The following is a 15,572-nucleotide window of genomic DNA, read 5'->3' as shown; positions in this document are numbered from 1 at the left end:
CCTATCCAAGCAGGATTTTTGACTGATGATCCATTTGGTGAAGCACAGACGTGGCTTTTGTCGTTTGCTTCTGAGCCCCTGCCTGTTCTTCCACTGCTGAAGTAAATTGGTCCCAAGTGTTCACTTAGCCAATCCCTGTCACTTGGGATTTATGAGACTTGGAACTCTGAAGTGGATTTTGTGACAGCACAACTCTGCCCTGCCCTGCCCTATCTTTGCCCCTTTCAAGACTGAGATATAAAATGTCCTTTTTTTCCTTAAATGAACGTAAATTAAAGTTGGTAGCTTCTTAAGTTTTCCCATGGCATGTCAGAAATTCTTCAGACTTCCAAATTTCAACCAGGAAATCACTAATCTCAACATTGAAAGAGTTGGTGCATTTCTGTCAGTTAACTCAAGCACTGAGGGGCTGTTTTAGAAATAGCCCATTCTTAAACTGAATCCAACAACCTCAGAATGGCAAATTGACAAGAACAGAAGGGACAGATGGGAGTGGTACTATAAAGGGCAACTCAAAAGAGTTGGAGATTAATTGAACATTGGGCTGAGAATTATGGAACAGATATAATTCCAAATGTTTGAACACCAGAGACTGAGTGTTACCACCGTCTTAAGTAGAGAAGGCCTCCCCGCTATGAGTTAATACCAGAATGTCTTAACAAGCACTTTAAGGACCATCTTAACCTAACCTGTTTCAAGGCAAGCCTCACTGTTTTTCTATGGCCCCAGAACTGTCGACTAATGGATGCTTATGTATCCTTCAGTGTGCATTCAGGTTTTCAAGTCTTTTGCTCCTGTTGGGTCCACTCTCCAACATGTCAATCAAGACCCCCCTCCATTTCCCCACCCTCACACAGCATGGAGTACTGTTCCCAAACTCTTTTGCAATTACAAACACTGTTACCTAAGCTCAGACTTGCTTGGTAGCAGTATCTGCAGCCTGACATTCTGAAGGCCAGTCTGCCCTTGTCCACTGGTCTGTTAGGGTAGCCACCATAACTTGGATATGAACCTCCAGCACTAGCTGCCTTCTTGTACTAGGAACAAAACCATTCAGGCTAGTCATATTCAAAGCAGGTAGCCACAGCTCGAGTTGGGCATAGCAAGGCTATTATTGAAACTGTCAAAACTAAGCAAGATTTAGAGAGTGAGAGAAAAACTGACACATGAGTTTTCAGAGCTGATGGTTCCCAGGAACAGCTCAGAGCACACATACCTGAGGCAGGGGGAACAAGGTAGCTTCTAGAATTCACAGCAGCTAAAGTCAATGGTAGACCTGGAGTAGATGTTTATAATGAGTATTGTGCCCCGGGCTCTCATATACAAACCTCTAATTACACGGTGACTGGATGAGTTCACTGGGTTTGAAGGCAGTCACTTTCAGAGCTCCAAGCAGACCCTGCAATGTTCCCTGTCCCCAACATCACATCACCACCTTCAAGTATAGCCCCCAACACTTGAAACCTAATACTATACAAGTTGGCTATCCATATTGTTGAGTTCCACATCTGTGTGTTTAACCAACTGAAGACTGAAAATGTTGGGAAAAAAATACATCTGTGTTGAAAACATATGTCCATCTTATTCCTTTACATTATTCCCTAAACAGTCGAGGACAACTCTTTTCCTAGTTGTTGTATGGAAGTAAGGTTTTATAGACCATCTAGATGGTTTTGAGAGGATGTGAGTAGCTTACACACAAATTCTTTTGAACCTCTGAAGACGTTGGTATCTGGAGAAGAGGACAGTCCTAATATTTGGGGATGACCACCCATCAAACCATGTCAACTCAATAGGCAGATCTGACTGTAAGACACAGCTTCTTCCCGGGTACTTCATGGCACTTTAGTCTGGAAATCCCCAAGTCCCCTGAATTAAATGAATGGGACCATGAGGAGAAGACTGATTTTTGAGATGTTATGCAGGAAGAAAACTAACTTGGGTAACCACATTTACTGTATTACCCTCATCCTTTAAGAAAAAAAAAATCTTTTCAAGCTCTGCCTCTGCTTATCTACTATGTACACAAAAGTGTTTTGTCCCAACAAAGACAGATGATACCTAACACTTGTCCTAAAGCACAACATTGAAGGCAGCTGTTAATAAAGCATTTCAAGCCGTGTTTAAAATATTTTGAACACACAAGTGATGATAGTGAGTTTATCTTTTATTTATAGATGGTTCTCATACGTTTTATAATGTCATCTAAAACTACAATTTTTAATTTAGGCAATTCACATAGCTTTACACTGGGATGAAAGTCTGGATGTGATAACAGGCTTAAAGCAGAAGGCTTTCTATGGGCGACCCAACTGGAACGACGAATTCAAGCAGATTGCCTACAATCACCCCAGGTGAGCAAAGCAAGCTCTCTCTCTCTCTCTCTCTCTCTCTCTCTCTCTCTCCTCTGTCTGTCAGGATCCTCCCTGAAGTCCAGACAAGCTGTCACTGGGGAGAGAGGGGGATGAGGGAGGGGGGTTAATCTGAAGTCATAACTGAGAATTTTGATCCAAGACTTTTTTAAAAAAATATCTACCTTAGAAAATATGTCCATGACTCTCTTATATTTCAGAAACCACAAACCTCTGTTTAACTGGCTGACAGATTCAGACAATTATCGATTATGTTCACACTTAACCTCAATTTAAAGTTGGTATTTCTTAAACAGCATATGTCTTCAAAAAAATCTTTTCAGCAGACTTAGTCTCTAATTACCCAGCTAGAGAATTCATTTCTCCCCAGCTCTACAGTGTGTCTAGCACATCTAGCAAAAAAGCAAAGAGAAAAAGTGTTCTCAGACAGAGTGGAGGTTTGACATGGTGCTAAAGAACCCAGATCTGGAGCTGGGGTATTTAAGGGTCTACCCTGGCTCTGCCATTCCCATGGGTATACCTTGGTCATCTAATAACCCTGTGATGACCTAGTCTCCTCCTCCTCTAAAAAACTGTAACTAATACTGCTTGCCTCCCAGGATTCTGCAAGAAAAAAATGAATGAAGCATCTAAAGTGCCTGATACAACATCTCGGTTAGGGTTTTACCGCTGTGAACAGGCACTGTGACCAAGGCAACTCTTGTAAGGACAACATTTAATTGGGGCTGGCTTACAGGTCAGGAGGTTCAGTCCATTATCATCAACACAAGAACATGACAGCATCCAGGCAGGCATGGTGCAGGAGGAGCTAGAATTCTACCTCTTGTTCCAAAGGCAAACAGGAGAAGATTGGCTTCCAGGCAGCTAGGGTGAGGGTTGTAAAGCCCACATCCACAGTGACACACTTAATTCAACAAGGCCACGTGTATTCCAAGGCCATACCTCTTAATAGTGCCACTTCTTGGGTCAAGCATATACAAACCACACATACAGCAATCTTTCTCAACTGCCACTGCCATTGCTTCCATCAATTCGATTATCACTACTATCATCCTAACCATACAATGTACTTCAATGCATGGAGGACCTTGCCATGGGGCCACAAGACTAGGGTACAACCTCTGACTCCCGGTTCTAGAATTTTCCATCTACATGACCTGGGTTGAACAAGGTAGCTTATTTCAGTGTATTTAACTATATTTTTGGTGTAAATGCAAAACACAAGTGATAAATTCATGCTCAGTGTTGTTTTCTTAAGTTAGCACATACAGTGCTGAAGAGCTGGGTAAAGTGTAAGTCGCTACGACAAAGCACTATCCTTGCTCCTAGGTCAGTCTTTGTCTGGAACCTTCATCATCTATAGCATGCACTGTCTTCATATTTGAGGAAAGAGTGAAAGGGAGGAAAGGGAGCAACTAGAAATGAACAAGAGCCAAGGCCCTGAGGCAAGGGACATTGTTCCTGTTGTGATTCGATTTGGGAGGCCAGTGGGTGGAACAGAGGCCACAAGAGGAAGTATCCCCAAAGATATCATTTAAATAGGGTGACAGGGGATACCTGCAAGGAATCATAAGACTTTGGATATGATTCTCAGAGGAATAGTCACTTAGAGGTACAAGCTCAAGACTGGCATGAAAGTCACCCTTGTTACTATAAGAAAACAGACTGCAGTGGGCCTAGGAGAGAGGTGAGGAGGACGATGGGGAACAGGCAGGTGGGGAGCACTGGAGGAAGTTGTGAAGAGCGGTTTGATTCTGAACATTTTATGGAGGCTGAACGGGCATGAGTTATAGATGGACTGGGGCACGGACCCAAGCTGGAATGAATTCCCACTCATTAGCATGGACATGACCGTGAGAATTGCTGTGTAGAAGACACAGGATATGAGAAGTTTCATTTTTGATCTTTAGCTTAAGATATGCCTTAAAAATTCAAATATCCAGCAAATGATGCCTTCAGCAGGATTTGGGGTGAGAACCTCAGCTGAAGGTATCTGCATGTAAACTGTGTGTGGAACCACAACACCAGGATAAGTGATCAAGAGTTCCAAGATACATTATATTCACGAAGCAAGAAACCATAATTTCTCTCTCTCTCTCTCTCTCTCTCTCTCTCTCTCTCTCTCTCTCTCTCTCTCTGTGTGTGTGTGTGTGTGTGTGTGTGTGTGTGTGTTACAAAGTTTAAAGGACATTACTTATATTTACCTTAGCAATCAAGCCATCTGGGGCTTTCTGACTTTTTAATCTGTCCCTTTTATCGCTAAATTAAAATCTACTCCTGTGTCTCTGACGACTTTCCGTTCTTCCTGATTGCCTGTGTGTTTTCTCTTTGGCTTTCCTTCTGAGAACTCATGCTTCATTAATCTCTCTCTAGTTCCCTGATACCTTTTTCTACTCAGTGGAATTCTTTTATGGTGAGTATAAATTCATCTTTTGGTCAATTCAGCTCCTTTCCATATTTTTCCTTATATTTTCTTTGTGCTAGAACTATGCCTTTCTATCTTTATGAGCTGCCTGTGTGTCTGTCTGAGTTCACTTTGGATGAGCAAGGGAAGAAGGAAGTATCGAGTAGCATTCACAGTTCATAAGCATCCAATTGCAGTATCCTTGGTCCATGTGAAGTCACTTGGCTTCTACTACCCCTAGTGCTGAGAGACAGACCCTCTGCAAACCAGGAGTACAGCTTGTGCTATGACAGCCTTCTGTGGAAAACCCTGCATTCCGAGAATGTTCTGTGAGTGAGTGTCTCAGGCCTCCTGGTCATACAGCAGAGGAGAGAAATTAGTAGTGACTTCCATCAGCCTAAGAGGGGCAGAATTCTAAGAGGAGAGACAGGAAACATCTTAACTTCTAGCTGAAAAGTCAAGAGGAGGTAGATCCATCGCACAATGTGGCAGTCTAGCTTTTTTCCCACCAACTCAGCTTTAGGTGCCCTCACAGAACTGCTGACCCCAAGGCAAGTGGCCTTGGCAGCTCTTCTTTGTCATCAAATTCTGGTGCCCTCTTGTTTACTTTGCTTCCTTCCTTGGCTCTTGTGGATGCTCAGCCTTGGATCCAGTTCTGGAGCACCACCTTGTCTCTAAACAAGAGACTCCATTCCAAACACCACCCCCATCCCACAAGAGTCCTCTAAGCATCCGCTCAACAATGGATGCTGGATGTCAACCTCGTAAGACCCTCTAAGCCCTGGGAGAAGTGTTCCTTCACCTGCACCTACCTCGTTCTTGACCAGAGCAAATGCAGTAATTTCATGAATATGCCTATATGTAAGACCTAAGTGGGTTTGTTACTATTTTCTCCTTTGGGAGAAAAATATAGTTTTGAACAAATTTATACCTCTTGTTTTCACTGATGACAAAATAGATTTCTTGGCTCCCTATGGGTGGTGGGGGTGGCATGTACACATACATGTGGAGGCTGGAAGACAACAGTGTGTGTCATTCCTTAGGCACCGCATATACCTAGTATTTTGGACAGGGTTTCTCCTTACTAGCCCAGAGACCTGTTTTCCAAGTGGGTTGGGATGGCTGGCTAATGAGCCTCAAAAATTCACCTGTCTTTACTTCCCTAGCAGCTGGGATAACAAACACTCATCATTGTTTTTTTGTAAAAACAAACCTGGTTTTTATCATATAGGCTCTGAGGAGCAAGCTCAGGTCTCCATCATTTCAAGGCAAGCATTTTCTCTATGAGATACCACCCTACCCCAACTTCAGACTGCAGGCTTCTGAAACATACATCTTTAAATTCATGTAAATAGCTCCAGTCTTCACAGTGATTTCCCTACATTGATACTGCATTGTGTTTGTTTTTATCATAATATAAACTTGATGGCCCAATGCAGAAAGCCTTTCAAATCAATTCACTTAATCATCTTTCTTCACTTGGAGAGTGTGAGCCAGAAGTACAAGAAATCAAAGGCAAAAACGAGCCTTGTGCAATCCCTGTTCAGAAAAATGCTATTTCAGGTGAGCCTGTCCCATGTGCATAGTGACTGTCCAGGACAGTTTTATCTAAGCTGGGAAACATGTTCACCCCATACCAGAACACCCCCCTCCCCCATCAAAGCACACAATTGCATGGAATAGCTAGCTATGTTTCTCATTATGGTAGCTGTGCAAACTCTCTTTCTCTGGTGCATGATTCTATGTCGTCCAGGAGAGAAGAGACTCCTGGGGTTAAGTCATTTCAGAACCAAGACACTACTGACTACTTCCTACCTGAAAAAAAAAAAATTTAATATCAGATTTGTAAAAGCTTGAGACTCCGGAACACGCTGGCTTATTAAATTGCTTCAAGCATCAATATAATTAATATTAGATAAATCGATGCAAAATCAATCATTGTTTCATCTCTGGAATGCCAGGTCCCTGGAAGCCTGCAAATCTCCAGCATCAAGCTCAGCACTGCCCGTCTAGAAGACTTTTAAAATGACCTCCCGTAAAATAATTTTTTGTTTTTCTTCTGCGTAAAAGGAGATTTATGCTTAATGAAGCTTTTAATGAAGAAATTACAGAAGGAGAATGCCAATAAAATCTAATTCTTAAACAAGAAAATCTAATATTGAGAAGCATTGCAATATGCTGGCCTTTGTCCAGATTGAAATGAAACACAATCCAATCACTGTTCGGCACAAAGGACAAAATAACATTAATTTTCTTCAAGATGGTTATTAGAGAGATAAACAGTATGTTCTCCCCTTATCGTGTCACAGAGATGTTTGTTCCCAAGCCCACTTGGCTACTCTCACAAGGCCGGCTTGTCCTGCAATATTAGCTTGTATCTTTTGGCAAAGATAGGCCAGGAAGAATTGCTGGATTTGTTAGTAGCCTCAGAAAAGATCCTTTGTTCCCCAGGGCCTTTGAAGTAGGCTCTCCACCATCGGAGCACAAAGCTGGGCCTTCTTAGCACTAACTCCTGTAATCGCATTTACCTGTTCACTCAAAGCTGGAGTTTGCTCCTGTCCTAAGAAAGAGTTGAATCAAAAGAATGGAGGGGAAAGGAATGCAAAAAAATTTTATAGGACATGAAAAAACACCACCAAAAATAAAGCTGGAAGGGAAGCAGATCAAAGCGGATTGAGCAAGTTCTGAAGGAACCAGAAAATTGCAAAAATAACAGTAATAGAGAAACAAATTGATGGCATTAGAACGAATACAAATGAGGAACAGGAGAGGCGGTTTTAAAATAGATCAAAGGCTGGAAGCAGAAAACAGGGAAGCACGGCCTGCTGTTTTCTTCGGTAATTAATTTTGGTAATTATACCAGTTGATTTACAGAAACACGAGGATAGTGCTAAAAGACAGTCAACAAATAGCAAATGAGTGTACATTTAAAGAGGTCATTTCTTGCTCTGCCCAAACTCTCATACATGTGACAATTGTCAATTACATCAATTATACAAGCACAGAAAAGTATTCCCAGCATACAGTGGGAGTCGCCCTCCCATTAAAGTACAATAGGCTAATTAGTGCATGCATTGACACCTAGGACTTATGAATCTATAGAAATGTGTCTTATACAAAAATGGAAGCTCTGTTTCATTTTCTGTAAGCATTCTTGATATGCTGCCAACCTTTAGACAAGTGTTCAGAATCAGAAAATCATTTTCAAGAAGACAGGCAGAGTGAAAATAAACATAGTTTTGTCATTTCTAGCTATTTTTTTTGACAAACACACATTGTACATCCACTCACCCATGTGGACCTGTGGCTCAGCTATTGTTAGTTAATTGACTAAGAAGCTTTTCTGTATGGTTTCAGTCTTTGATCTTACACTTCGGAAAATATTTATAGTTTTCTACTTCTGACTTATCTGCTGATATCTTCACCATGCCTTATAGGTGTGAACTTTATGTAATTAATTAGCATAAAAACTTTTGAGATTTTTCCCAGTTTTCATAACTTTAATAAGAACTATTGTTTAATAATGAAGAGGAACAGAGAAAGAGGGATGTCAGCACTTGTCAGGACACAGCCACCCGGCCCAGACATGAACAAGGTGTCAGCTTACTATACAAATAAGGGCACTTCTAATCCATATGACATGAATGTATTTTAGACCCCCATTGTTTTCAAATATGTAAAAAAAAAATACCTACCTTTTTACTAAATTGAGTAAATGTGTCCATCTGGAGTTACATTTGCTTGTGTGCATACCCTTCAGTTCTCATTTGTACATGCATATGTGCAAATATGTTGTAAAGTGATATTTTTAGGAAATTAGCATTCTGATTATAGTATACCAGGTCCTTTATCTAACAGGGTATCCTAAACATTCATTATATGACTAAAATGTGCAGAATACTCAAAGAAATAGATTTAAATGCAAATCCAGCACATGATAAATTATAGCTTTATAAGAAAAGTAAAGCCCCATAATGCACATTGGAAATATTGTCCCCACAGCTAAATGCTACCTTTTCCACCAGAGAACATCCAGCTCACTGGTTATAGCCGAGTAAAAATTCCATGAAAATTACTAGCCTTGTTTGTCGTCAGGGGACTAAGAACATAAGTAAATAGAAAGTGGAGTTATTACTCTGTTAACTTACTTTGATGGCATTATTCCAGTAAATTAAGGATTGTAGAAAATCTTTTGATATTTTATAGGTTTACATGTCTTAGTAGAGCAAGGATAAGGGAAAAGATAGGATGGAGAAAAGTTGTTCCACCATTTTCTGGGACCCAATACTATGAATCAACTAGTTTTCTCCTTTTCCCCCTCCTCCTCTTCCTCCTCTTCCTCCTCCTCTTCATTCTCTTCTTCCTCCTCCTTTTTTCTTTCTTCTCTTTCTCCTCCTTTTTTCTTTTCCTCCTACTCTTCTTCCCCTACTCTTTCTCCTCTTCTTTCTCCTTCTCTTCTTCCTCCTCTTCCTCCTCCTCTTCCTCCTCCTCTTCATCCTCCTCCTCGACCTCCTTCCCACCCCCATCCCATAAGGGCAACTGCTTTATTCACTCATATCTACTGCTCAGCATGAACAAGTGAAAGGATGATGACGTAGAGGAAACAGGGATGAGAATCCTAAGTGTGCAGTGACAGTCTTATCTGTCAAAAGGGACAGTTTGTTGGAAAGTGGGAAAAGAAGAGGCACATGTAAGTTTTGTTAGTAACATCTGCAGCCCCAGATAAACAACTCAGTAAGGAGAACACTGCATTAGTTACTTGTCTTGTTGTCACGACCAAATATCTGACAAGAAGCAGCTCAGAGAGAAGGAGTTTATCTGGGTCCGTGGCTTGTGGAAGCAGCTCATCATGGCTGCAGAAGCAGGAGGTGCTTGCTCACATTAATCCATAGTCAGGAAGCAGAAAGCAGTATGGATGCCTCTGCTCAACTCGCTTCCTCCTTTGTGTTCAGTCTGAGACCCTAGCCCATGTGGTCAGTCTTTCTTCCTCCTCAGTTAATTTTCTCTAAAACATTCCTTCGGACCTCCCCCTAAGGCGTGTCTCCTAGGTGATTATATAAGCCAAGTTGACAATCAAGATTGACCACCATACACTGTGAGAAGGTCAATACAGCTGGCTGCTGGGCAGTGACTATGATGTGGGTTAGAAAGGGAGAGAACTGACCAGCACAACTATCATCTGTAGTTATGAAAAAGATGGTGTTGTATAAAATGTAATTATGTGATAAATCATTTGGAGGCATTTCTAATGAAAAACATTCCCTGGGAAAGATTAAGCAGAACTTGTGTGTCCACTGTCTGAAACCGAGTTTGTAGCTCTCGCTGCTGTCGTCCTAAGCCTTCATAAATCCACAGGAAGCTCCTGTTTATCGATTTTATTTGCAGAACACACTCCGAGTATAAAGTAATTTGATTTTTTTTAACAGGGTTTAGGGTCTGCCCCAACAGGGTTATAACTTACCAAGCATAAAAGCCAACACATAAAAGCAAACATACAATTTAAGGAGAAAGGGGCTCATGCCAGCAGAATCAGCGAATCAGGGGGTGGTGAGATTACCCCCAGGCATATCCATGCACCCATCTATCTGTCTGGGAATCTGGGGGTGAGGCTGGCAAGATTATTCCCAGGAACACCCCCATGCCCTCTAACTGCTGGGCTGAAATCTCCTGGTGAGTGATCTTTTGGATGCCTTTCATGCATAGTGTTGCTCAACTCTTTTGAGAGAAAAAACAATAATAAATCCCACAGAGAAAAACATAGTGGTTATTTAACAGACACGGGGCGGGTAGAGAGAGAACCTTCTTTCCTGTTTATCAGAGCAGGAACCGTTCTGTGGATGTTTTTAACCATTTTTTTTCACTCTCTGTGAAATCTTCCCTTTTGTCATCAAAGTCAGCCACTCAGACTGGTCAGTGCCATCTATGAGTGTTATCCATGATCCAGGTCTGCACGCGTGTGCAAGCTCTGCTTGCAGGCTGTAAACTGGAGGATAAATGGTGTCTCACGATTTTATACTTCTTTTGCACAGAGTCTTCGTTTTTAACTCTAAGCAATTGTGGATAATTAAATTTTTATAGAAGGAATTTTTTTCTTTAGCAATCCCATTAGGGCTCTGTTGTACTTGTCCATTGCCTCATAAAGGAAAAAGGAAGAAAAAAAAAAAAAACTGCCACATCTGTGCCTTAACCATTTTGTGCAGATTCTCTCCCGCTCCATAGTTTATGGGATGCGTTCATGACCGGGGAACCCTATATTGGTGCCATAAATGCCAAGGCTGGTAAAAGCAGGAGAGCAGCAGAATGCCTTACTTGTGAAGAGAGACGGAATAAGGGATGAGTGCCAGGTCACTGAGGGCAGATAGCAAATGGCCTCTGTGAGACTTTCTGGTGACCACATAACCGTGGTAGCTATGAGCCCCAAGGACAGAACAGTTTGGTTTTAGCTGGACAGTGCAAGAGCCAGAGCCTCAGCGGAGCAGGGGAGTTGTGAACCACTGGAAATCCCAGTGGTACACCTGATGGCCCACCATCAGAATGCTTTGAAAGGGACTCATAAAGGCAGGGCATCAAAGAACACCATCAACTTCTCAAACTTTGACTCTGGCTATAAATGAAAGGGCAGTCCCAATCTGTGGGAATAGGCAACCTCTTTGTTGACTTTCACACTAATGGGGAAAATTTCAACCCCCCACCCCATAACAGCACCTTTGAAACAGAGTACAAGGACACCCTGGCAGGATACCCACAGCAAAGGTATGACTCCTCATCAGGAAGGACCTCCATCTGACCTCTTCCACTCAGATGTTTTTGTCCAGTGCTCAAAAGGCCAATCCCCATAATTCTCCTGCAGCCTCTGTGTCCACCCCCTACTTCCCATCTTCTGTTCAGCTCTGTGAACATGTGTGATACTGATATCTGAGCACGAACAGCTACAGAGACCACCATGTACCAAGTACAGGGCCACAGCAGGGCCGGCCATGCCTCCCTTCATCCTCAGAGAAAAGCTTGGGACACAGAGGAGACCTTGAGAGGAAAGGTCTCTAATGCTCCTGATTATATCTACATGACGTGATAGAACTTTGAGGAGATAATTAATGTGTCCAAAGCTCATGGCAGCCAAATGATGGAAACATCAGTCTCCTTACCAGTTGCCTCCTGGTTTGAGAAACACCTGGAAATTACCTCAAGTCAAATTATTCAGTATAAAACATTTGGGGGGGGGGGAAAGATACTTTCACAAATTAAGTCCCAGATATCTTGGAAAGTGACACTTAGACATTTTAAATGTGTTCTCATTTGTAGGTGAAGCCATTTAGTGAATTCTCTTGAAGGTAGTTTAAAATGTGGTTAAACCATCACCGTCTACCATGGGCATCATGGTCTGGGGACATGTTGTTAAAATAGGACTCTGCTATATGATAGAGAACCACACTACTATATAAGCTAGGGAGCAAGGCTATACACGAACTTACTAACAAAAGTCAGGTGGAAGGAAGAGAAGCAGTAGAGCGGGCTGGCCTTGGATCTGAAGAATTTCTGAGGCAGTATGTCTCATAGGGCCATCTGTCTCAGTATTAACTGGCTTCATACCAAACATATTCTCCATGGATCTCAACCAAAGAATCTCAATTATAACAAGCTGCCTAATGATTTTATACATGGTAATGTGGGTACTTTTGATCTAGGCTAGAGTAAGTAGTTTAGCTTATGCTGAAGATTAGGAAAAGAAAGCACCACAGGGCACAATGATGTAGACAACAAGGGAGGAAAGCTTCGGTCTTTGTATTTTTCAATAGGGACTGGTGTGACCTGAACACTTGAACCAGTCCTTGGCCTACACAGGAGACTGGAGTGCTCTTGCAATGCGAAGCAAATCTGTGCCTTCTACACTATTTTTGGAAGTGCAAGGATCAAAGGTCACACTGTTTGGAAGACTGGGTGTTCAGCAATGCTTGTCTCTGCCATCTTGTACTTTAAGCCTCCTTTGCAGGTTGAATTCTAGTAGGAGAAATAAGTAAGTTGTTGTTACTTTAGATATACATTTTATTATCTATAAAAATGCCAAGGTTGAACAAGATATTAGTCATAACAAACCCTTCTATAATACCTTTTGAATATACTGTTTTATTTTGCTTTCATTAAAACACACAATGTAATTGTTAGCTTTAGATTACATATGTAAGACCTCCAGCCCTGCCCAAAACTATGCAGGTAATAACCCACATGACCATTTACACATTCCTTCAGCAAATGTATGGTTTTTGTCTACTTAAGCTAGACACTATCCCAGGTTCTGAGATGAAGATGATGAGTCGGAAGTTCTGATTTACACTTTAGCCACAGATCCAAGAAGATGTTGACCAACTTCACCTGACCAAAACCCGACTGTATCACAAATCCCCTGTGCTATTATCAAGTACCTGCCCAGCCTCTGCCTTCTTGAGTTTCTAGCTCCTGTGAGTCTGGGGATCACAGGGCTCCGGAAAGCTTGGCTGGAGCAATGTACTGCAAACAGGAAGGACTCTTACAAAAGAAGTGGACAGATAAGAAAATAAGCAAATGGCCTCGCTAGCATGTCTGCTTCCTAATTGACTAGGCCTATCTTGGCTTCCTGCTGGCCTTGCCCAGGTAACACTCTCTCCTTTTCTTATCCCCCCTCCAGCAGCAGCATTGGCGTGTTCTTCTGTGGATCCAAAGCCATGTCAAAGACTCTTCAAAAGATGTGTCGTTTGTACTCATCTGTGGATCCGAGGGGCGTTCATTTCTATTACAACAAGGAAAACTTCTAGATGTTGGGGGTACAGTCAATGCACTGTGAAAGGCTAAAGTCAAGTAGGGAAGGAAAGTGGTTTTTTTTTTTTTTCCACGAAGGGCCAAATAGCCAGCATTTTAGACTTTGTGCAGAGGATGATCGCAGCCTCATCTACTTCACCCTGTGGTTCCAAGACACTTAAGTAGCCACAAATGAGAACACATTGCAATGGGTTAGCTGAGTCTGTTGTCATACAATTTACTTATGGCCACTGAAAGTGAATCTCATATAATCTTTCTGTCACGGAATTTGTATTTTCTTTTTTTGACAATTTAAAAATGTAAAAGCCAGGGTTAGGCACTTAACAAAAATGTAGAAATCATGAGAATATAAACTTAAGCCATGAGCCAAATGAGGCCAATGACATGTAAACAATGTTAATCAAAGCATGCTTAGAACATGCTTAGAACACTGGCATTTTCCCACCTTGTATGACATCTACATAAACACTAAATTCCATGTTTACCTTCCCTCTCGTCTTCCTTCCTTCCTTCTTCCTTCCTTCCTTCTTCCTTTGTTCCTCCCTCTCGCCATTCCTTTGTTCCTTACTTCATTCATTCATTCATTACTGGTTTCTTTCTCCCTCTCTTTAAACAAATAGCTCAATTCAACTTCTGTCCCTCAAAACCTCTGGAAATGTTTTTGGAAATTTCCATCAATTTAGTTTTTCCATGACCTGTTGCTGGTTACAAAGTATCCCTCATGCCCCATACTTCTCTCCACCAGCATTAATGTTTTATAATCATTTCATCAAATATATCGAATGATTTGAAAATTATTTAGCCACAGATAGCAACAAGTGGGTTCTTTAGTAATATTGACGGAACTTCATTAGTGGTATATCAAATCTTTTATTTAGACTTCATATCAAATTACTAACTTCAGAGGACTCCTCTGACATTCCTATACCTGTTAATATCAGTGTCCAGCTGAAAATGTTTAGTGGCCAGACATGGGGAACTATACACCACATTATATTTTCTTAGTTTCTAGATGACATATCATATACAATAGAATAAAAGCATTTTCTGAAATTAAGATAAATTGTGCTTTACAAATGCTTCTTATCATTGTGGACTATTATAAAAGAAGCAAATTGATCTGACAGGTTTGATTTTATGAATCAAGCAGTTACTTAAGCTTTTCCATGTGTTTCTAAAATTCAAATTGTCTACTTTCTATTATCATTAGATTATTTTTTAATTTCAAGTATAAACTTTACTCTTATTACAGGGAACAGTTGGGTGTATTCAATAATATCTCATACATGACTTCTGCTGCCTCTACTTAGAAATTTCTCAGTGTATAAAAGTATCAGATAAAGATAGATATATATAGAGATAGATAGATAGATAGATATACAGACAGACAGACAGACAGACAGATAGATAGATAGATAGATAATAGATAGATAGATAGATAGATAGATAGATAGATAGATAGATATAAATAATCATTCAAATTCCAGTTGGAAGATATTCAGGCACACTACACAATTATTTTCCCATTTAAACTTAATTCAATCATTATTTGCTAGCAGTTTCTATAACCAAATAAAATCTTTAGCCAGAAAATTAAATACATTAACTTTTTTCCTTTAAATCATATTTAGTTACTACTATTCTTTCTTTGACTATTTGAAAATAAAATGTATTGTTTGATCATACAATTTTGTCTAATAAATAAAACTTTTTCTGGTAAAATATCAAAAATACAATTTTTTTAATTTCTGAGGATACTGTTCAACATTTTGAAATATATATACTAAGAGATTCTTACCTATCCAAACAAGAAAAAATATAAAAATTTGAGTTCCATAATGTTGAAATAACCAAATTAAAATGGAAATAATTTATTCAAAAGAGAAACATTCCACAAAAATTATTTAAGGTAATTTGATACATCAATAAACATAAACAGGAAGACATTTGAAAGTGGGTGCAAGTACTAATAACTGAATTTGAATGTTAAACATTCTGAAGAT

General features: G+C 40.5%; 1 protein-coding gene across 1 annotated transcript in view; it reads left to right on the top strand.

Annotated features, from left to right (window-relative positions):
• The window catches only part of Nox3 (NADPH oxidase 3), a 61,022-nt gene extending 47,432 nt beyond the window's left edge, over positions 1 to 13,590 (top strand). Inside the window, exons 12-13 of the mRNA NM_198958.2 lie at positions 2,230 to 2,354; positions 13,439 to 13,590. Of these exons, the coding sequence (NP_945196.2) occupies positions 2,230 to 2,354; positions 13,439 to 13,565 (252 nt within the window). The 3' untranslated portion in view covers positions 13,566 to 13,590. The remainder of the gene's footprint in view (positions 1 to 2,229; positions 2,355 to 13,438) is intronic.
• The last annotated feature ends 1,982 nt before the right edge of the window (positions 13,591 to 15,572 follow it).

This window comes from Mus musculus, chromosome 17 (genome assembly GCF_000001635.26).
Source record: "Mus musculus strain C57BL/6J chromosome 17, GRCm38.p6 C57BL/6J".
NCBI classification, from domain to species: Eukaryota; Metazoa; Chordata; class Mammalia; order Rodentia; family Muridae; genus Mus; species Mus musculus.
Note: the sequence above shows the minus strand (reverse complement) of the source record. Positions and strands in the feature narration are given on the sequence as shown.